Consider the following 23,172-nt stretch of genomic DNA (forward strand, 5'->3'; position numbering starts at 1 on the left):
TAAATCAATTGTTCATCAATACAGAACATTTCAAACCTTCAAACAATAGTGATTAAAAAATGTTAACATTCTATTATTAAATTTTCAACACTCTTTACAAAAACATTGGGTTCTTAAAAAAAGAAAATCAAAGGAAGACCAGTAATTCCATGTGATAATCGAGAAGGGGTTAGAGAGAGGCTTAGATTGGACAGCAGCACAAGCAACAAAGTAAAAACAAATCAACTGGACTTTATCAAAATGTAGAACTTTCCTTCAAAGGAAACCATTGAAAAAGTGAAAAGCCAGTCCCTCAAATGAGAGAAAATAAATGCAAGTCCTACAGCTGACAACAGACTCACATCCAGAAAAAAGAACTTTCACAGCAATAAAAAAAGACAACAAAAGTGATAAATGGACAACAGATTGGCACAGACATTTCTCCAAAGATAGACAGGAAATAAACACATGAAAACATGTTCCAATATCATGAATCATTAGGGAAATGTATCAAAAGCAATGAGCTACCCCTTCACACCCACCAGGACAGCTAAAATCAAAAGTACATGTAGACAATGCCAAGTGCTACCAAGGATGTGGTGAAACCGGAATCCTCCTCCATTACTGATGGGAATATAAAACAATGCAGTTGCTTTGGAAAACACTCCAGCAATTCCTCAAAAGGTTAAACACAGAGTCACCACATGACCCAGCAAACTGACTTGTAGATATACATCCAAATGAAACAAAAGCTTGTGTTCAAACAAAAACCTGTATGTTAGTAAGGTGCATTATTCGTAATAGCCAAAACGAAGTATGGATGCATGCTACACGTGGACCAGCCTTGGAAACATTATGCCAACTGTAAAAAGCCCGTCCTCCCACCATCATACTGTAGGGTTCCATTTATATACAACGCACAGTACAAGTCAATCATTCCACAGAGACAGAAAGATTAGTGATTGTCAGGAGCTGAGAGAGGTGGGCTGGGGAGTAACTGCAAATGAGTATAGGATTTCGTTTAAGAGTCCATGAGGATTTTGAAATTAAAAAGTGGTGATGACAGGACAATCCCGTTAACATATTAGAACTGCTGGGTCACACGCTTGTACGGTTCAAGTACCTCAACAGAGCCGTTCCCGATTCATCCTAGTCCCTTGGTAGATTCAAAGGAAGAGACTGAAGACAAATTATTTACCATCATTTTATACATTTTAAAGTTAGAAAACTCACGTGTCTTCCAGAGCTCGAAGATTCATTTCCAGAAGACAGCTCAAGCCGCCCAAGATTTCTTCGACTGTAATTCAGGCGCCTGCGCCTGCACGTCCTCTGCCGGGACTGGGACAGCAGCGCCAGCGACTCACACTGAAACAGAAACGCGCACGTGGAACCAGCATCCAGAAAGTGCCATCGCCCGCAAGACACATGTTCTTTCACATTCCAAAAAGGATTTAAGGCAAAAATAACGAAGAATAGTAGCTCAAAAATATACAAATATGGATGTAGTTAAATTAAACTTGGTGGTTTTACTTTTAAGGTACTTAGAAGATGTGGCTAAATGAGGCAGGTTAGATCGGCATTTTCCAAACTAAATTATAAGTTAACTATTTTGCCATTAATAAGATCATAACAACAATAGCCCAAGATGCCACTTTAAAATATCTAATTTAGGGGCCCTGCGTGGCTCAGTCGGTTAAGCGTCCAACTCTTGGTTTTGGCTCAGGTCATAATCTCCGTTTCGTGGGTTCATGCCCCACATCGGGCTCCGCACCGACAGCATGGAGGCCACTTGGGATTCTCTGTCTCCCTCTCTCTGCTTCTCCCGCACTCGTGCTATTTCTCCCTCTCTCTCTCTCAAAACAAACTTTAATAGAAATAAAATATGTATCTTCGAAGTGAAAAGTAATATATTCATGTATCATGATGCTGTCACCAACACTAATGAACATATCCCTGTTGTATACACAGAGAGAAAGATCTGAAATAATCCTCAAATATTAACCCAACTTATTTCCAGATTTTAATTTTTGGAGGATTTGTTGTTGTCAGTACTTTTCAGCTCTGTGTGAATTTTTAAAATACCATATTTTATCAAAACAAAATACATATTTAAATAATCCTTAAAAATCATCCAAATAAAACAGACGACACTTCTTCTAAAGGGCAGAGGGAGCATGCTATTGCTCAGACTCAGTCGTGTGTGAAAGAATATATTCCTTGAACTGATACACAAGTTAATTTTCACATTAGTACCTTCGGTTAGATAATCAGTGGTGTGTTTTATCATTTCATTATGCCTCTGGCCGATTTTCAAATGAACTGTGCTTTCCTTAATTTGTCCGTATTGATTTTCGTTAAAGAAAAAAACACCTATTAGTGAGTTTCACGACGGAAATTTTTAAACATAGGTGGGCCAAACCTACCATTAAGAAACTCTTGCAAAATATCCATTTTTTAAAATAAGTTTGAGGGCATTATATACCTAAACGAGCCTATAAAGAATTATAGGACCAAGATAGAAGAGTGTAAACAGTAAAAGATAACCCTACAATTTCACTCCAGAAGAGGGAGCTGAAGGGTTCAGCAGGTAAGCAAAAAACCAAGAGACTAAATTCATGAGTTAGGCTAACAAAAAATTGCAATTTAGAGCCTTCTATGTGTAGAACACTGCAGGCTTTGGCTCTTAGATCAAAGGGTACTGCCTAGACTGATCAGTAAATTGCAGATAAACAGTAATCCAAAATAATTATAGCCCCATCCTTGTTGCGATTAAGGCAATACAGGCTTGACAGTGGCCTTAGCAGCTCACCATAAGCAGATGTAAATCCTCTCTGGGGTAAGAAGTATCATCCCAGGCTTCAAATTATCTCTAGCTTTAACATTCAATCAAAACCATAGGCAACAAAGAATGTAAACAAAAAAAATGAGAAAAAAAATCAACAAGCAATGGAAACAGGGGAACAAGATACTGAAATAATGAAATCAGCAGGCAAGGATTTTTAAAAATAACCATGGCTGATTTTCAAGAAGTTAATGAGAACTTCACCAGAAAACTGAAAGCCCCAAAAAAGGGACCAAGTAAAAATTATGAACTGAAAAATACAGTAACAAAACTAGGTTTAACAGCAGATTACACACGGCTAAAAGAACTAATGAACTGCAATATAGCTCAGGAGAAAAAAAAAAAATCAGAATAACAGCTAACAACCCAACAAAAAGAAATCAATAGCAAAAGTCTAACATACATGTAACTGCAGTATCAGGAGGAAGAAGGAAACACATTCGATGCAAACACTAGCCAAAGGAAAGCTAGCATAGCTGTATAAAGAATTTGGAGAAGGGGCACCTGGGCAGCTCAGGCTGTTAAGCATACAACTCTTGACTTTGACTCAGGGCATGATCTCATGGTTCATGGGATCAAGCCATGCATCGGGCTCTGCACTGACAGTGTGGAGCCTGTTTGGGATCCTCTCTCTCTGCCCCTCCTCTGCTTGTGCGAGTGATGCTTGCACCTCTCACTCTCTCTCTCTCTCTCAAAATAAATAAACATTAAAAAAGAGTTTGGAGAGTAAAACATTACAAGAAATAAGGGGTGAAAATTCATACTGAGAAAAGGTTCAATTCAACAGGGAAAAATGAAATTCTACATGTGCACATACCAAATAATATAGCTGCAAACCATATTAAGAAAAACAAGTTGAAACAGAGAAATTTGTAAAGATAATGAGATTTTAACATATCTCACTATAGGTAGGGAGTGCAATCAGTTTGAAATGGCATGTGGCATTAACTAAGTGGAATATACACATATTCCATGATCTAAAAATTTCACTCCAAGGCATAGATTAAAATATACAAAGAGATACCAAGAGATACGTACAAAATGCTGACAGCAGAGTTATTACTAATAGTCAAAATATGAAAACAATCCAAATGTCTTTCAAGAACAGACTGAATAAATGGCAGTATGTTCATCAAGGGAATACTATACAACAAACAATGAAAATAAATGAACTTCAACTACTCACAACAACACGGATAAATCTCACAAGGTCAAATGATTAAGCCAGATACAAAAGAATGCAGAATGTAGGATTCCACTTAGATCAGTGTTTCTCGATGTTTTTGCATTATCATTACCGTACAGGAAACTTGGAACAGTTTCCTAATTTGCTCCCCCACAAGATATAATGCTGCAGATATATGTCATCAGTGTTTACATAGTGTATATATCCAAGCTTTGTACATAAGAAGACTAAGTATAAAGTTTAGCCTTTTTACTCAAAACAGGATTAAGAATAATCATAATTTTTGACTTAAAGGTAAAATTGAAAATTTTAAAGAACTTCATACATTTAACTTCATAACCATTTCTTGAATAATTTTAATATAATTTAATTACATAGATTGTAATATATCAAGTAACATATCCAAATTAGAAAACCGTGACTACATAAGGAACAGCAATGTAATCAGTTTTTAAAATCTTTCAAAACTTATTTTTTCTAGCAAAAATAAAACAGTCAAAGAATCTATCAGTTACTTATAACTTATTTTAGTAAATTTAACTTTCAAATTTTTTCATGAGAAAACATCCTAACTCAGGCCAAAGATATTCATTTAGATAGTCAACATTTTTTTCTTTTCAGTACCTGACATGATGAGTTGAATCACTTTTAAATTAAATAAAAAGGTAACAGGCACCTGGGTGGCTCAGTTGCTTAAATATCCAACTCTTGGTTTCAGCTCAGGTCATGATCTCAGTGAGTTTGAACCTTGCATTGGGCTCTGTGCTGATAGTGCAGAGCCTGCTTGGGATCCTCTCTCTCTGCCCCTCCACCACTACTAATTCTCTCTCTCTCCCTCTCTCTCTCTCTCTCTCTCTCTCTCTCAAAATAAGTAAATTTTCTAAAAATTAATTAGAATCAAGCTTCAATGACAAGGCACATAATGGCAGCCACGAGTATGTGCACTGGCCATCAGTTGTGACGTTGAACGGTCAACTGCGAGCAAGTCCACAAAGTTTTGCAGCGCTGATCTTGCATACATTTTGTGCACCTTCCATGCATCAGTGTTAACACTGCTCATGTGATGTGCATGAAAATCCAAATAGAGAAACTAAATATTATGGACAAAGATTTTCTTCAGCAGGATGAAGTTTTGGAGGGTCTAAGTTTTTTTTACAGATTTTTTGGAACTGCATCATCAGGATAAACTGCAGAAACAGACAAAGCTAACCAGCAGTTTTAGAAGTCAAACGACAGGTTAGCTGTGGGTGCAGTGAGTAGGGACGGACCTGCCATGCTTGAGATAAGCCCAGAACATTCCAATTCTTGACCTGAGTGGTCACCACACAGGAATTTTCTGGAATCCTTTACCACTGGTAGCCAGCCATTGGGCTACTTACTCCTCTCAAGTTTCAGACTACTCTTTCCCAACAGCTGTACAACTTTATTCCCCTTATTTTAAATCCCAAACAGAAGACCTTGAGCAAGAAATATTCTACTTCAGGCAAAAGGTACTAATATTCTCAAGGATCAAAAAAATAAAAGTATAAATTCAGTTTAATTTCCAATTTGCTTATTCCTCAGAAAACAGAATTTCGGTTACCTTCTGTGTGAGCTGGAGAGTCTTCCTTTTTCTTCCTATTATATAAAGATTTCTTTCCTCTTCACCCTTCTCTATTCTGAAGTCTTCCAATTTCCTACAAATGTAAGTATCCAGTTATACAGGTTAATGAACCGATGGATAAGTAAAGGGTATAAAAAGGAAAAACTAATCATTACGATTTGGGGCACCATAAGCTTATATGCTTTTTAAACTAATACAAAAAATCCCTAAAGTTCTAATATAACAAGTCAAGCTATACTTTATGTTAGAAACGTAATATGGGGCGCCTGGGTGGCTCAGTCAGTTGGGCATCCGACTTGAGCTCAGGTCATGATCTCACAGTTCGTGGGTTCGAGCCCCGCATCGGGCTCTGTGCTGACAGCTTGGAGCCTGTTTTGGATTCTGTGTCTCCCTCTCTCTGCTTCTCTCCTGCTCATGCTCTGTCTCTCTCTCTCTCAAAAATAAACAAATATTTAAAAAAAAAATTAAAAAAAAAAAAGAAACATAATATAATCTCAGAGGCAGTTAGGAGGTCTTATTTTTCGCACTTAATACGGAGATGTTTGTATTTTCACAGACCTCAATACAACCAACTCAAATAGAATCTTTCACATTAGCTACTCAATCTTCCTGTAAATTGGGCAAGACTACAATCCTTTTCTCTAAAGAAACAATAAAAACAGAATCCTCCTCCAAACTTATTCAAACTGCATGTTTTGTAATTGGTAGAAAACCAGAATGGCAGCGTTACTACTTTTTCTAATCACCTATATTTCACTCACATGATACAAAACAAAGATTATGTTCCTGTGACCGATCTCAAAGCAGGAGACCTTCCACCATGAGGAATGTACTGAACGAAGTTCAGTTTCCTCCTCCGTGGTGAGAGAATCCAGGTGACTGAATGTCCCTTTTCTCCAACTTGAATGCTGCTGAAAACATATGGCTTTGTGTTTTATGTTCACTTTAAAACCCCTCTTGGGCCAGTTTCAAAACAGACATATGGGCCACGGCCCGAGACACAACTAGACGCTCAAATGAGTCTGCACGCAAATGCCGGTAAGTAAGAACTTGATTCTACAGAAATTGTTTTCTCAGGATCCAACTCTGGCTCACACTCAGATGCCAACAGAACAATGCTGCATCCGCAGGGCAGCTCTAAATCAGACTCAGCCCTTCACACGTTCTCAGTTTCACCAACTGTACATATATTTAAGGAACTATGGAATTCCTACCCCATAGCTGTACGCTTCCCTTTGCTTTGAAAACGAACCACCACATACACTTCATTCTCAATCACTAACATGGCTGAGAACATGCTAGGAACATGCTAGGCCTTCGTGAGTACAGTATCATCTTCAATGGTGTGCAACTGCAATCCCACACCTAAATGAGACGTCAGTTAAGAAAAGCGGTATTAGAAAGATCACAGGATGAACAGAATTAGAATGAATACAACGGACAGAGTCTCCACTATTCCTGAACTAAGACAAACTACATGTCTGAGATCTAGCCCCAACCGGAACTGCATCTACTAGGAAGCAGGACTGTGTGCTCATGGTTCTGCACGGGAGGATCATTGATTTTCTCACACTTTCATCTATCACCTAAATTTTTCACAAGGGACACATAACTACTTTTATAGCTGAGAAACAAAATTTTAATTTTCTCGATCTTCATCAAGTGCCACTCTAATTAATTAATTACAAGTTACGTAAAATTCCCATTGCTTCCACTCATAAGGACTGTCATCAAGAGCACCGACCGTTGCTAGATCGCTTAGCGCCCCATTGCAAAATCCCACGTGTATTTTAGAATACAGCACTATGAGGAGCTACGCTCTTCTTCGGGAAATTTTTATTATAGCAGACAGCTAGTTGGTGCAAAAACTGCATTCTCCTTTTCTTCCTTTGAAACAGATCTGTTTTTATCTAGGCTCTTTGCTGCCCTAAATAGAAACCATCACCTAGCCTCCTCTGTAGCTAAGTACAGCCATACGATGACAACATTCTGGTCAATGAATTATGAGCAGAAGATCTCATGTGCAACCATGACAGCTGCTTAAATCAAGTTTACTCAACAAATGTCCTTTTTGCCTCAGTCTCTCCCTTCTTCTGACCTAAACCTCGCTCTCCACCACAAAGGCAGACATGATGGCTACCATAATAAAGACCAGCTATCTTGGACATAACTGTTTCCAGTGTTTCATCTGAAGAGAATAAATAATAGAGGAATTATTGTCGGGGCGCCTGGGTGGTTCAGTCAGTTAAGCATCTGATTCCTGGTTTCGGCTCAGGTCATGATCTCACAGTTCGTGAGTTCAAGTCCCACACCAGGAACTGTGCTGACAGCACAGAATCTGCTTAGGATTCTCAGTCTCCCACTCTCTCTGCTTCTCTCTTTCTCACTCTCTCAAAATAAATAAATATTAAAAAAAAAAAAAAAAAAGGAGAAAGAACTATTCTTCAGGTCTTTCACTCTTGATACTGGTTTGCTTCCCTTGGTTCTGACAACAAAAAGTATCCCAAAGTGACACTTTTGGTTCTGATGACCATGCAACTCAGACACAATTTTAAGGATTAATGGTAGCATAGTACATACATGATGGTGATTTTCTGTATTTCTCATCCCAATACCAGATTTTGCTTTCCATTATTTTATGGTGTATTTATAAACATTCTTAAATTCACCATACAGTATGTAAGTACCACATTCCTCCACCAATCACCGAAACTCTTTGGCCTAAACACATGAAGGACGCACTTTTACAAAACCATCTTCAAGGCATTAGTTACTAGGAGATATAAGATAATAGAATACTGAACATTTCAGTTATCACTGAAAAGCAGTATTTGCTATGTCCATTACATTAACTCAAAAATCAGTTAGGTTATACTCAGTAGCAAGGAAGACCCTACTGCCCAGATTATAATTATGAAATACTTCCCACTAAAAGAAAACAGGGCTACTTAAGAGAAAAGAATGACTCTACATCCCAGACGAGAAATTCACAAGATAAACTTCAACACCTTGCCATGTCTGATAGCAGGGATGTTACAGAAAGATACTACAGTCATTTCAAAAGGACTAAAGAGCCAACTTTAAGAGGCTCCTCCTGGCTAGAGGTGGAAAAACTTAAAAATCAATAAAGATATTAGAAATAAACTAAATCACAGCAGTGTGATTTATACAGCGAAAACCCCAAAGACAAATTGGTCAACGCTGGAGGATGAAAGGGAGTAAATCTTCGTCTTGGAGGTAAATAAAGCAAAATAAACATCTATCTTGTCTTTTCTATATGAACTTTACTATTAGATAATCAAACAGTACATCCGGGTAAATTTCTCTTTTAGAAGTACCCACTGTAACAAATGAAGACTTCAAAGAGTTGAGTGATCAGTTTTATGACCCCTAATGAATTAATGAACCTAACCAGTGAGTTCCCATGCCTGCCAGTGTCACAAAAAGAGAATACTTATTATGTGCCTTTTGACAAAATTATGCCACTTTAAGAAATAGTCTTGCAAAAAACTAAAAACGTTTATGACATGAGACAGTTGGAAATTTAAACAGTGGACATTTGGTTCTACTGAGGAATTATTTTTCTAAGGTATGACAATAGCACTGAGGTAATAACTGAAAACAATCCCTGATCTTTTAGATATATATATATATATCTTTTAGGCATATTTTTAAACAAAATTATATACCTGGGATTTATTTCAAAATAACAATAAAGGGACAAAAGCAGGTATTTGTAAAGATGGAACAGGAATACGAAAAACAATTTACAAAAAAAGTAACCACAGTAAAAACTTTGAGAACGATTTCAACATTTTCCTACCACAAGTAAACCAGATTCCAACCCATTACTAAAATATACTTACGTGATTATTTACACCACTAATGGGGTTAAAAAAAAAAAAAAAAGGTGTAAATAACCACATAGATATATTTTTGTAAAAAGAAACAGTATTAAGAGATATCCTAAAACAAACCTAAATATGCCTAGTGGTACCTCTGGTACAACCACTCTTCGTTTCCAAGCCTGCAGGTCACGCTCAGTAGCAATCTGACTGCGTGGAGCATTCTGATGCATCTGACGAACACCTTCCACTTGTCCGCTACGACGCAGACCAATATTTGGAGGGGACTGGATGTCTAAGCTCAGTCTTCTAAAACCTACAAAAAAGAAACGTCAAAACTGATTCCGAGAGAAATTTCAATCTAATATGCATTTAACACATAATAAGCACATACACTCCACCCAGTAAGACACAAACCAAACATAAAGATACAAACCAAAACTACAAATCCAAAACGCTTTGTCAGAAAGTATCCTAATGAGACTAAGATCAATATACAGAACACAGAACAAACATCTATTCACTTCAAATTCCATTACTAGACTTTCTGGAATTTTTTAATGCATACATATTTTCTATTATAATGCTATATTTGCATTCGTAAAACCCTTCCTTGCCTTTTTCAGAACCATACACTAAAAACACATCTTTTTGGAAAAATTAGCATTGCAGAGAGCCTCCTCAAACTGTGGTGGCTCTATAACAAGAGCTCGAACAACATTACCTGTGACTTTAGGAGATAATCTGAGCCACTCAGCCAGGCTAGCTGCCAGAGTGGGTATCAAAACTTCAACAAAATGCAGAGCAGGGCAATGCTGGCCGCACCTGAATTAGAGCTAAGAGAATGGATGACAAGGCAACACAGATAACAAGACTTAGTGAGCCCTAAGCCTGTGCAGAGCTGATTAGGTGGGCCACAGGAGACAGGGCAACCTCTCACAAGCTGGAAGTCAGCTGGATGGAGGACGGAGACCAGCGTGGTGGCAGGTGTCCCAGGTAAAGTGCTTGTTTTCTTAAAACACTGGAGGAAGGGACTTCTGCTATTAATGCAACAGAGAAACTGGGGGCTGTATCCCTGCCTGCAGGAGGCTATAACATTCTTCTTCACCTCTGCCAGCTCTCCTTGCCCAGGGCAAAATCCACGTGGCTAAACACACCCCTGCCTTCTTCTAGCTACAGCATTCTGTTTACCAATCAAATGTGAACCAATTTGCATTGCACGACACACCATACTCTGCCTAAAAGGCAGAGTGATCGTGTAAATTCAAACATTTACATTAAAACAAACTGCCATTTAAGAAACATGTTTTGAATTCAGAACCAACAATAAATTCTAAATCTGAATGCTCGAGTAATACTATTATTCTCCAACACTGTGAAGAAAACATGTGCACAGGGTCTCATATCATCACATGAGAACTAACTCAAGTGGTCATAAACAGATTCATTACAAAGACTGTTATTCCGCACCGTGGAGTACCATGATGCTACGAAAATGGATGAGGAAGCGCTATGAGTGGATCTGGAGTGATTTCTAGAATAGATCATCGAGGGGAAAAAGCAAAGCTGAGAAGAACGCATATGCATCAACTGTGCGGTATTCCTGCCTAAAATATTTAACCTGCCTGTTGGAGAATTTTTCTTTTACGTAGACAGGAAGAAACATTTGGCAAAAATGATACTGAAATTCGTGGCCAAGTAACCCATGCAGGTGTGACATGGCAGGGATGATTTTTGTGGTACTCAAGGCCTCTCTAACGTTCCACAGGCATTTATCTTCCCCAGAAGGAGTTTCCATTTGCTGAACAACTGCCTGCTCCTCGAGAGGAGTTCCCCCACTGAGGAACTGTATTACTATTATATGCCAGTCTCAAGAACTTCGCCCTACAAATTCATTTCAAGCCTTCCGATTCCAGAAGAAACATTTAGTGCTCTACCCAACTAATTTTTTTTTTAATTAAAAGTATTATTTATTTTCTAAATATTTATTTTTGGGAGACAGAGAGACAGAGTGTAAGCAGGGGAGGGGCAGAGAGAGGGGAGACCCAGAATCCGAAGCAGGCTCCGGGCTCCGAGCTGTCAGCACAGAGCCTGATGTGGGGCTCCAACCCACGAAGCATAGGATCATGACCTGGGTCGAAGTCGGACGCTTTACCGACTGAGCCACCCAGGCACCCCATTAATTAAAAGTATTTAAAGGGAAACCTACAACTGTAGTTTTCCCTTTAAAAAAAAATACTTTGTTCCTTACTCATTTAATATAATTTTGTAAATACTCTTATTTAGGAGCAAAAAAAAAGTTTCAATAAACTTCCAAGTACTTGAAAATTCAATGTCCATTTGCTGGCACATCAACTTTACAAAAGCCTAGTGAAGTTCCCTCCAGGCTACTGCTACCTAAGCTGTAAAAGTACACTGCTGAAAATTTTTCACTGCATGTACCGGACAGTGACTTCATTTCTTCTTAGATTTCAGTCATGTTAAGACGCAATAGCTCTCATCTATCCTACCTCTTCGGGGTGTTTCTTCCCCACTGGGAAGTCCACTTGGAACGGTATCGTGATCTGCTCCCAGTCTCTGATCCTGCTGCTGCTGTAACTGTCTTATCATCCCATCAAGAACACTGGACTCGGGGCTGCGTTCACCATTATCATTGGTTTGGAGGCTTATAATTTGTTCAATCACCTCTCCATCACCTGTAAATTCAATGAATGAATACAAAATCATAATATACACGAACAGGAAAACAAACTCAGTAGAGTGCAATTAAAGTTATCATTAGCAATTCTCAGATTTCTTTTCAAAAATAAGCAATTAAAGATATCCTATATATTTATAACTGAGACAGACGAAAGACTCAGACAAAACCCTTCTTTATACCCAACAGCACAAAAACCTCCATAGAGCCTCTGAAACCCCTGAAGTGAGCAAACAGAAACACGCTTCTGTAGAAGCTTTATTTTGCTGTTTCACACTAATGCTACCCTACCCTCACCTTATAGAAGATAGGTTTCATTAAACTCTCATTTGCAAGGTCTCCGACAAGACCAGAGCAACAATGTGTGATTTCTCCTCTACTCTCTTAATAAAACAAAAAGAGGGGCGCCTGGGTGGCTCAGTCTGTTAAGCGGCCGACTTCGGCTCAGGTCATGATCTCGCGGTCCGTGAGTTCGAGCCCCGCGTCGGGCTCTGTGCTGACAGCTCAGGGCCTGGAGCCTGTTTCGGATTCTGTGTCTCCCTCTCTCTGACCCTCCCCAGTTCATGCTCTGTCTCTCTCTGTCTCAAAAATAAACGTTAAAAAAAAATTTTTTTTTAAATAAAACAAAAAGAGTAATACTATTCAACAAACTGCAGCTATACTACACCTGCCTCTCCCGCTAAGCTGAAGTTGCTCTTTTAGGTGCTCTTTTATGCTTTTAGCATAGCCAGTACACGTAATTCTTCAACTACAAAGTCAGATTTTTTTAAGTGTCTTTGCTTCTCTATTTTTTCTCTTTTTTTATGTTTTTATTTATTTTTGAGAGACAGAGCACAAGCAGGGGAGGGGCAGAGACAGAGGGAGACACAGAATCCGAAGCAGGCTCCAGTCTCTGAGCTGTCAGCACAGAGCCCAACAAGGGGCTCAAACCCGTGAAACGTGAGATCGTGACCTGAGCCGAAGTTGGAGGCTCAACTGACGAGCCACCCGGACGCCCCTTTGCTTGTTTATTTTTCACCTAACAGGTTCAGTTAGTATTAATGGACAAAAAGTGTAAGATGGTTGTGGGATCTGGCAATTTATTTGTATCCTACTACCTGAGTTAGATTCCCTTATATCTCATGGATAACATCTCCATTTACCACGGCAATCAATAAAGAACTTACAAGAGTTAAATATCGTAACTAAGACTGTCTTAAAACCACTAACATTTTTTAATAGTTTCAAAACATGAGCTAGAAAGGAAAAAGAGGAGCCCTAATCTAAAAAGATAAAAAGATTTTAATTTGAATTGGGAACAAAGATTCCTAAGAACACAACACGAACCAAAGGGAAAACAGTAGAAAAGGAGACTTCTAGTCCTCTCCTCCTCCCTGCAAAATCCCATAGTCTATGTAACTTTTCTTTCACAGCACAGAATATTTATATATAACTTGGCAAATATCAGAATAACTGTTTCTAGCTGGCATAATGCTATTCAAACACCGAAATATTAACATGAAGGCTTATGTGCTACAGGAACTGCCCTCCCACTGGAAAGTACAACAAAACTGGAAAAACAAGGGTTTTCAGAAACTGGACAACAGATACACAGGACTGCAATCCCCAAGAGAAGATAAACAATGGAGTCTAGCCTTTTGATTACTCCGGGGAACAGCCTCGAAGCAGCTTCCAGAAGAGGAAACCCAAACAGCATCCAGAGGTCTCACTGAGTGAAGGAGACAGAGATCAGAGCTTGGGAGCAGAGGGAAAGACAACAATACGCAGGGCTGAACATCAGAGAAGAATGAATTCTACAGAAAGCTCAGAGATGTACAGTGAGGTTCAATCGATTATTTGACTAAATAATGATATGTGCACACACTGGGTAAAACTCTACCATACTAGGGGAAAAAACATGAAAAAGCAGTATCCCCAAAAATTCCCAGAGCTCTCACTGAGCTGGAAATAGTCCATGTTCCCAACAGCCTGAATAAAGAAACTTCAGAATACACAGCAGAATTGTTTAATGCATACTTCCAATTTTAAAACTCAGAATATTTAAACGTGTGTTCAACACAATGAAGAATACAATGACTGCTAGTGCTTTGGTGCCAGAAGTTTTACACACCATTGCCTCTGTATCATCAGTGCAAATGTCAACACTATAAAAAAAGGTAACTGATATTTCCATATTATTATGAAAATAGTTGTGAACTTGAAGACCCCACAAAAAAGGTCATGGATAAAACTACAGGTCTGCAAATCACACAGCGGCAATTCTTGTCCTACAGCAACCATTAAAAATAACTAAAACAAACAAGTATTGCCAGTAAGCCATTAATTAGTGAAGATAATATGAAATACTAAAAAGTAATCAATTTCAAACAAGGCGGGGAAAAAAAGAAGAATGGCATAAAGAACAGAAAGGATAAAGAGAAAAAAACAGCAAAATGGTAGAGAATTAACCCTGACCATGCTAATAGTTATATTAAACGTAAATGGTCTACATTTTTCAATTAACAGATAGGTTGTCAGATTGGATTGGTGCCTACAAGAAATCGGTTTTAACATAAAGAAACAAACTGGCTATAAAAACTGAAAAGACACACCATGACAACACTAATCAAAATTGGTTGGATTAGTATATTGATACAAAATAAAGAAATAGGGGCGCCTGGGTGGCTCAGTCAGTTGAGCATCTGACTCTTGATTTCAACGTAGGTCATGATCCCATGGTTCATGGGTTTGAGCCCCTATCAGGCTCTGTACTGACAGTGTGGATCCTGCTTGCGATTCTCTCTCTCCCTCTCTCTCTGTCCCTCCCTGGCTCATGAGCGCGCGCTCTCGCTCTCTCTCAAAATAAATAAATAAACATTAAAAACAAAACAAAACCAGAAACAAAAAAATAGTCTTCAAAAGAAGAAATACTACCAAGGAAAAAGGAACAATTCATAATGATAAAGGAATTAATTCACCAAGAGGACAATCTGAAATGTGTCTGCACCTAATAAAAGAACTTTAAAATATATATAACATAGAACCAAAAAGAGAAATAAGACGAACCCACATGATAGATATTTTAGCACTCCTTATTAATAACCCCGAATGGAAAAAAGTCACGTCTGTCAAATGTTAGTAAAGGGATAAGTGAGGGTATATGCATACAGTGGTGTACTATCAACAAACAGGAACAAACAACTGATATGTGCAACAACAAAAATGAATCTCAAAAGCACCATGCTGGGCCGCCTAGGTGGCTCAGTCGGTTGAGCAGTTGAGCATCAGAATCTTGATTTCCACTCAGGTCATGATACCAGAGTTGTGGCATTGAGCCCTGTGTCAGGCTCCATGCTAAGCTTGGAGCCTGCTTAAGATACTCTCTTCCCCCTCTCTCTCTGCCCCTTCCCCACTCACATGCACACATTCTCTCTCCCCACCCCAAAAATATTAATAATAATAATGATAATAATAATAATAAAGATAAGGGGCGCCTGGGTGGCTCAGTCGGTTAAGCGGCCGACTTCAGCTCAGGTCATGATCTCGTGGTCCGTGAGTTCGAGCCCCGCGTCGGGCTCTGTGCTAACAGCTGGAGCCTGGAACCTGTTTCAGATTCTGTGTGTCCCTCTCTCTGACCCTCCCCCGTTCATGCTCTGTCTCTCTCTGTCTCAAAAATAAATAAACGTTAAAAAAAAAAATTAAAAAAAAATAATAATAATAAAGATAAAATTTTTAAATTAAAAATTTTTTTTACATTTGTTTATTTTTGAGAGAGAGATCGTGCACAAGTGGGGGAGGGGCAGAGAGAGAAAGAAACAGAGAATCCAAAGCAGGTGCCAGGCTCTGAGCTGTCAGCACAGAGCCTGACGAGGGGCTTGAACTCACAAACCGTGAGATCGTGACCTGAGCCGGACACTAGACCGAGGCACCCAGGCGCCTCAAATTTTAAAAATTTTTAAAAAGGCACCATGCTGGGGTGCCTGGGTGGCTGAGTCGGTTTCGTGTCCGACTTCAGCTCAGGTCATGATTTCATGAGTTCGAGCTCTGCACTGGGCTCTGTGCTGACAGCTTAGAGCCTGGAGCCTGCTTTGGATTCTGTGTCTGCTTCTCTCTCTCTGCCTCTACCTCACTCATGCTCTCTCTCTCTCTCTCAAAAATAAACATTAAAAAAAAAAAATGGCGGGGCGGGGGTGCCTGTGTGGCTCAGTCGGGCAAGCGTCCAACTTCAGCTCAGGTCATGATCTCACAGTTCCTGAGTTCAAGCTCCGCATCAGGCTCTGGGCTGACAGCTCAGAGCCTGGAGCCTGCTTCGGATTCTGTGTCTCCCTCTCTCTCTGCCCCTCCCCCCTCGTGCTCTGTCTCTCTCTCCCTCAAAATAAATATTAAAAAAAATTTTTTTTTTAATTTTTAAAAAGGCACCATGCTAAATTAAAGAAGCCAGATACAAAAGATTTCATATCGCACAATTCCATTTATATAAAATTCCTTAAAAAGACAAAATTAAAGTGACAAAATAGAACAGTCATTACAAAGGACAAGAAGACTCCAAATAAGTCCAACAGAACTTTTGGGGACCCTGATTGTAGTGGTGGTTATGTGACTGCTTAACATCTGCCAAAACTCACTTGACTTGTACACTTGAAATTGGTGAATTTTATTGTATGTAAACTATACTTCAATTAAAACTAACAAAAAATAAACATTTGAAACAATAAACATATAGCGATCTACATTAAGTCTTAGCCTTAACTATAACTGGTGATTAACTTTTAGTAAATCAATCCTCATCCAAACAAAACATAAGCATTTTTTTCTTTGCTTAATAACATCTGTATGGAGACACTGCTGGGAACAGATACAAAAAAAACAAAACAAAACAAAACAAAATAAAAACTCTGCCCTTGACAAGGACAGGCAAAGTACAAGATGGGACTCAAATGTCTTGTGCCAGAAAGTAAGGAAGTGTTCAAGGGACTCAGAAAGGGAACAACACTCAGCCTGAGACTCTGACACTCAAATCTAAAATTACTATGAACAACAAAATAATGGCCGTTATGGATTATAATCCACTATATAACAACCCCTAAGTCCATATTAAAACTTAATGAACTACGTAAATATATAAAAGGAAGGCTAATAAAATGTAGATGCAATGACGACAAAGTTAGGAAACAACCATTCTGCAACCTTCATGACAACAACTGATTCAGGCAGAAACCATCAGTGGATCCTAAAACTTATGGGTAAAGTTTAGTACAGACCTGATTATTTGTCTCCTATCTCCCCACACATTTCTTCTTTATAGTGGAGAAAGTGCACTCGGCAGGCACCACCTTAACCAAGTTTTCAAAGACAACATTACCCCAACATTTGGACAAAACACAATCAGAAGCAAGCATCCTGACGTGATGCTCCAGGAAGGCTACAACATCATTTATTCTATTCTGTATTCTGCCAAAAACTGTACAACCTGAACATTATCAATGATAAATTTAATGTGCAGTCCCATACTGAAATCCACATCAGGGGAGAACAGTAAAAGCTTTAAGAGATATTAGATTAACAGACAGAATTTGATTACAGACAATAGATTCGTGTATATGTATTTAATACTGTATCAGTGTTAAATATCCTGCTTTTGGTAACTCTCTATGGTTACATACGAGAATACCTGTGTTCTCAGAAAACACATATTGACAATTTAGAGATAAATGAACATGCAGTCCACAACTTAAGTCTCAAATGGTTAAAAACAATTATATGTATCTAGAGACAGAATGATAAAATATTGCAAAATAGTAACTTGTGAATCTGAAAGTACATGAGTTCTGTATACTATTTTTTACATTAAAAAAAAAAAAAAAAGACTTTGCACTTACTTGTTGCCACATAGCCTAGCTGTGGAACCAAATGTTCATCTGCGGAATTTTCTCGGCCTGGCACTAATCTCTGATACTTAGTTGGATGAGGATTTCCATCTACATCTACCAAGAACGGTGGAGGCATAAGGTGAGGAGCCTGCTGAGTTTGCTCATCTAAGACATAATTATTAGAATCTCTAATCAGTGGTCGATAGTCGGTATGGAAGAACATCTGATCAGGAATCTGAAAAAAGAAGTTTACAGATTGACATTTTGGGGTTTATATATGTTAAAGAATACAAATATTAAACATTTATAATCTGAAAAACCAATTTATAATTGGAAACCAAATCAATACACCTAACCCATTTTCAAAATACCGTTACTACTTATTTTACTACTATAAGAAAGTATTAAGAATGACCCTTTCAAGACACACCAAAAAACGGACTCTTGATATAGAGAACAAATAGATAATTACCAGAGGGGAGGTGGGCGGGGGATGAGGGAAGTAAGTGAATGGGATTAAGAGTCCACTTCTCTTGATGAGCACGTAACAGACAGAACTGCTGAGTCACTACTCTGTGTACCTGAAGCTAATGTAGCCGACACTGTATGTTAACTACACTGCAGTGAAAACATTTTTTAAGTGGTTAAAAATGCTACCAAAAAATAAAAAACAAAAGACCTTTTCATATGGCTTGCTGCATCCAAACCCAAATATCAGAAGGTGTCCGTGAGAATCTGTACAGGCAAAATGCTGTCCATCCTGTGAAAATTTACAGTCAAAAACAGCTCCGTGTCCTTGTCCTTCAATCTAGGAAGCAGAGAGAAAAGGTTATAACCAATTCTGTACAAGCGCTTTTGCTTTATCAACTGTTTGCTGCCAATTTCCTGCTACAAACACATCACTTCTCAAAGAAAATCTTTAAAAACAAATTTTGCATTAAGCACATGTATTTTCAGAAAATAAAATTCACTTCTGATTCCACTAGCCTAGAAAAATATCTCAAAAGGTATTCCAAGGAGTTCTCAAAATGACAGAATGAAAGATCATAAGCCAATTCGAAGTAAAGGCTTTAATTTCTTAGAAGTGAAAATGACAAGCAATTTCATAAACTTCTGTTTCAATACATACCAAAAGGCTACTAATAACCCACAAGATAAATGATTAAAGATCAATGAAGTATGGTATTCATGAACTAAAATCAGTACTTCTCTGGAGTTTAAACTTTCCCCTAAGATGTCTGACCACTGTATGCAAAAGTGTAATCCTACCAAGTCACAAAGGTGCACATATAAATGCCTAAACCTACTTCATTTCAAACTACCACAAATTTCAGGAAGGATGCTCCAATTACATCATGAATATTGCCTTAAACAGACTGCTTTTAAATTTTTATTCTTGCTCTTCAACTGTAATTATATTAGGTTAGCACTACCAATTTATAGTTAGAGGAGTTGTTTCACTGACAGCATATCGCTATTGCATGCATGGTTGTTGTCTGAGCCTGTAACTTTCTAATAAGTAAACTTTATGCCAGGTTTGATCAGTGTTGGAAGATGAACCATCCACCCACTAACTGCCAAAACAAACTTACACCATGCCCAAATACCTGCTTGAAAATCAGAAGCACTTTACAACTGCTATACCACGCACAAATGGACACCGACTAACAAACTTAAAAATTAAGTTCCTGGGCTATTTAGGGCACTGCCTATTATGTATCCACATAATACATATACAAATTTGTGTTGTCTCATAACCTAAAAAGGAACAAATGGTACAGAAATACTTTTCTATTATTTTTTTGTGAAAACACAGGAATAGAGATTCACCCACACAGTCCTTCGAGGAGACACCTCTACAGCCCAACCCACACCCTGGCACCACTTCGCATCGTGGCCTGGAACCTCCAAGTCTAAGTAGAGGTAGGGACCCCTGGCTTATAGGTCAAAGATGTTGGCAGCTACTCTCCTGTCATACGCGAAGACCTAAGTGCACCAAAAGTTTTGCTAAGGTACCTGCTGAAAAGGAAGTTTTCCTGAGCAGGCCAACCTATCTAAGCAGAGTAAGCCAGACTTGGGTTTCTACCTGTAGTTTGAAGAACCCTCCAGTGATTCCTGACAAAATGCAACCTGCATTTTGCAATTCAATGCAATTCAATTGCACAGCAATTCAATGTCACATTAAAGATTATTATCTATTTCATGAAATCTTGTAATGTCAGTAATTTACAATCCTAAGTAATCTAACAGAGAATTGGGAGCTCTCAGCTGAGCAGTGAAGGTAAGAAGAACTCTGTATACACAGCAAAGTCTGGGTGTCTCACCAAAAGTAAGATCATTGTTGCGCACTTGAGACTTCTTTGGCTCACAAATTTTTTAGCTTATATTCTGCTTAAAACCTGAATTAATGTAGTTTTCTGTTCTGATGAGTTAAATGCAGGAAGTAATGTTTTTTGGGTTTTTTTTTTAATCTTTATTTATTTTTGAGAGAAAGACAGCATGTGAGCAGGGGAAGAACAGAGAGAGAGGGAGACACAGAATCTGAAGCAGGCTCCAGGCTCTGAGCTGTCAGCACAGAGCCTGACGTGGGGCTCGAACTCACAAACTGAGATCATGGCCTGAGCCGAAGTCAGATGCTCAACCGACTGAGCCACCCAGGTGCCCCTCAGAGAGTAATGTTCTTAATGAGTTTTAAAGAATAATTAAGAAAATAGAGCCACCTATAAATTTTAAGACCACAGAAAAACTGCTGGGAAGACTTATTTTTCCAATAATTCAAACCCACAGAGATGTAATTTTCAGAGATGCCTAGTAACACATGTTCAGTTTGACCATACTGTTTGAGTTTTTTAAGTGCATTTTATGGTAGTAAATATAATAATGCATGTAACTGTTTGTCAAGAATTATCCAAAATAAACATACTGAAATAAAATTTTAAGGTTAAAAAACACAAAACACATGGACTCAGATGGCCTTCAATCAAAGGTCTAAGAACCACTCATCTATCTACCCTGCTACTAGACTGCCTCCAAAATGAATTACAATTTGAACCGAAACTCAATATGAATTGTACAGTAATTTTATAAAACATCTCACATGTGTATCAGTCAATAGTCTTAACGACACAGAAACTCTTTTACACAATAACTCCCTCAGAATTTACCCTAAGGAAATAATCACGGATCTACATAAGCAGCCATGGACCGGGATATTCAAAAACCACTTAAACACTCAACAATAGTTAAGTTCACTACATATGGAACTTTCTGAGAAAGGCTGAAGTTAGAGTCAAAAATACAACTGCAAATTCTTTAAATACATTTAAGATTTTGGAAAACATTCTATGTAAAATGAAAAAAGACTACAAAACTATGCAAGAATGCCAACTAATAAATATGGAAAGAATAATGCCATTAAAAACCATCACTCGGGGGCGCCAGGGTGGCTCAGTTGGTTGAGCGTCTGACTTCGGCTCAGGTCATGATCTCTCGGTCCATGAGTTCGAGCCCCGCATCGGGCTCTGTGCTGACAGCTCAGAGCCTGGAGCCTACTTCAGATTCTGTGTCTTCCTCTCTCTCTACCCCTCCCTTGCTCGCACTCTGTCTCTGTCTCTCGAAAACAAATAAATGTAAAAACCAAAACACCATCACTCATGGTGTGGCTATTCCTGCAGGACCCCGGACAGCCTTACTGATCTAAGGGCCCTCACTCACCCTCAACAACTGAACCAGTTTTCACTATTCACAATGAGGAAAGCACAGCCCGTTCATCATCTGTTTACTGACTCGTTTATGCATTTGTTCATGCTAACGTTACTCAGAGTCTGGTAAGAGCAACGGATATTTGGTCAATTAATTATTTCTGTTCAGGGATTCACAATACTTATTTTCATGTTCCAAATCACGCAGTAACTTGCCATGGTTTCTCCTAATCCAATAAATGTTATGTTGGTTATATTAAAAAAAAAAATAGCACTGGATACTAATGTTTGTTAAGTGAAAATTTAATGAGGAATAGGATATTGACAGAGTCCCAAAATACTTCCTGAAAAAATAAGTTTAATAGTTACAAAGAGGAAAAACAACTATTTTATAAAGGGGAAACCTGGGAACTACCACCTTACCAAATATTTAAAATTATCACCACCAAGGGGCACCTGAGCGGCTTAGTCAGTTGAGTGTCCGACTTAGGCTCAGGTCATGATCTCACGGTTTGTGGGTTCGAGCTCAGCGTTGGGCTCTGTGCTGACAGCTCAGAGCCTGGAGCCTGCCTTGGATTCTGTATCTTCCTCTCTCTGCCCCTCCCCCACTCACGTTCTCTCTCAAAAATGAATAAATGTTAAAAAAAAAAACTTTTTTTAATTATCACCACCAAAAAGAAGTATTAACAGAATCAAATCATGAAGAAACATCAGACAAAAAAATAGATGTTCTATAACATTACTTGCCTGTACTCATCAAAAAAGTTACAACGTGGGAAGTAGAAAAAAAGAAGGAAGTATTGTTGAAGAATAAAGAAATCTAGAAATAGGGGCACCTGGGTGGCTCAGTCAGTTGAGCGTCCAACTTTGGCTCAGGTCATGATTTCACAGCTTATGAGTTCTAGCCCCGCACTGGGCTCTGTGCTAACAGCTCAGAGCCTGGAGCCTGCTTTGGATTCTGTGTCTCCCTCTCTCTCTCTGTCCCTCCCCCACTCATGCTCTGTCTCTCAAAAATAAACATTAAAAAAAAAAAAGTTTAAAAACAAAAGAAACCTAGAAACATACAGCCACTTAATATAATTCATGATCCTGAACTATTTAAACACTGTTTCAAGGGGCAAAATATAACTAAAAAGACATTACTAGGACAACTGATAAAATTTGAATATGGATTATATAATGCTACTTTATCAATGTTAAATTTGCTGGTTTTGGTAACTATCTTGTGGTTGTAGATAAGAAATTCTAAAAAATATGTAATAGGATCCTAATTTGGTTTTAGAATATTCCATGTGGAAAAAGAAAAAAGGCTGGAAAAACCCAACAATGTTTGTGATTTCCTAGATGACTTTACTATTATTTTTACTACAAAGTATTCAATAAATTTAGTGAAAAAGTTATATACAATGAACGTAACTTTGCCAATTTAAACAAATTCAAACACATTCACACATATAGAGAGCTAAATT

The 23,172-nt window shown here is 38.3% G+C and overlaps 1 protein-coding gene across 1 annotated transcript in view; it reads right to left on the reverse strand.

The window, feature by feature from the left end:
• Nucleotides 1-23,172, reverse strand: part of BRWD1 (bromodomain and WD repeat domain containing 1) — a 122,017-nt gene that overhangs the window by 49,462 nt on the left and 49,383 nt on the right. The window contains exons 16-21 of the mRNA XM_047100159.1: nt 18,682-18,810; nt 18,012-18,237; nt 11,966-12,151; nt 9,588-9,771; nt 5,590-5,683; nt 1,213-1,344 (exon numbers count right to left, since the gene is read on the reverse strand). Coding sequence (XP_046956115.1) covers nt 1,213-1,344; nt 5,590-5,683; nt 9,588-9,771; nt 11,966-12,151; nt 18,012-18,237; nt 18,682-18,810 — 951 coding nt within the window. The remainder of the gene's footprint in view (nt 1-1,212; nt 1,345-5,589; nt 5,684-9,587; nt 9,772-11,965; nt 12,152-18,011; nt 18,238-18,681; nt 18,811-23,172) is intronic.

This window comes from Lynx rufus, unplaced genomic scaffold (genome assembly GCF_022079265.1).
Source record: "Lynx rufus isolate CCGP_SWC_20201006 ecotype Redwood Valley unplaced genomic scaffold, mLynRuf1.p SCAF_5, whole genome shotgun sequence".
NCBI classification, from domain to species: Eukaryota; Metazoa; Chordata; class Mammalia; order Carnivora; family Felidae; genus Lynx; species Lynx rufus.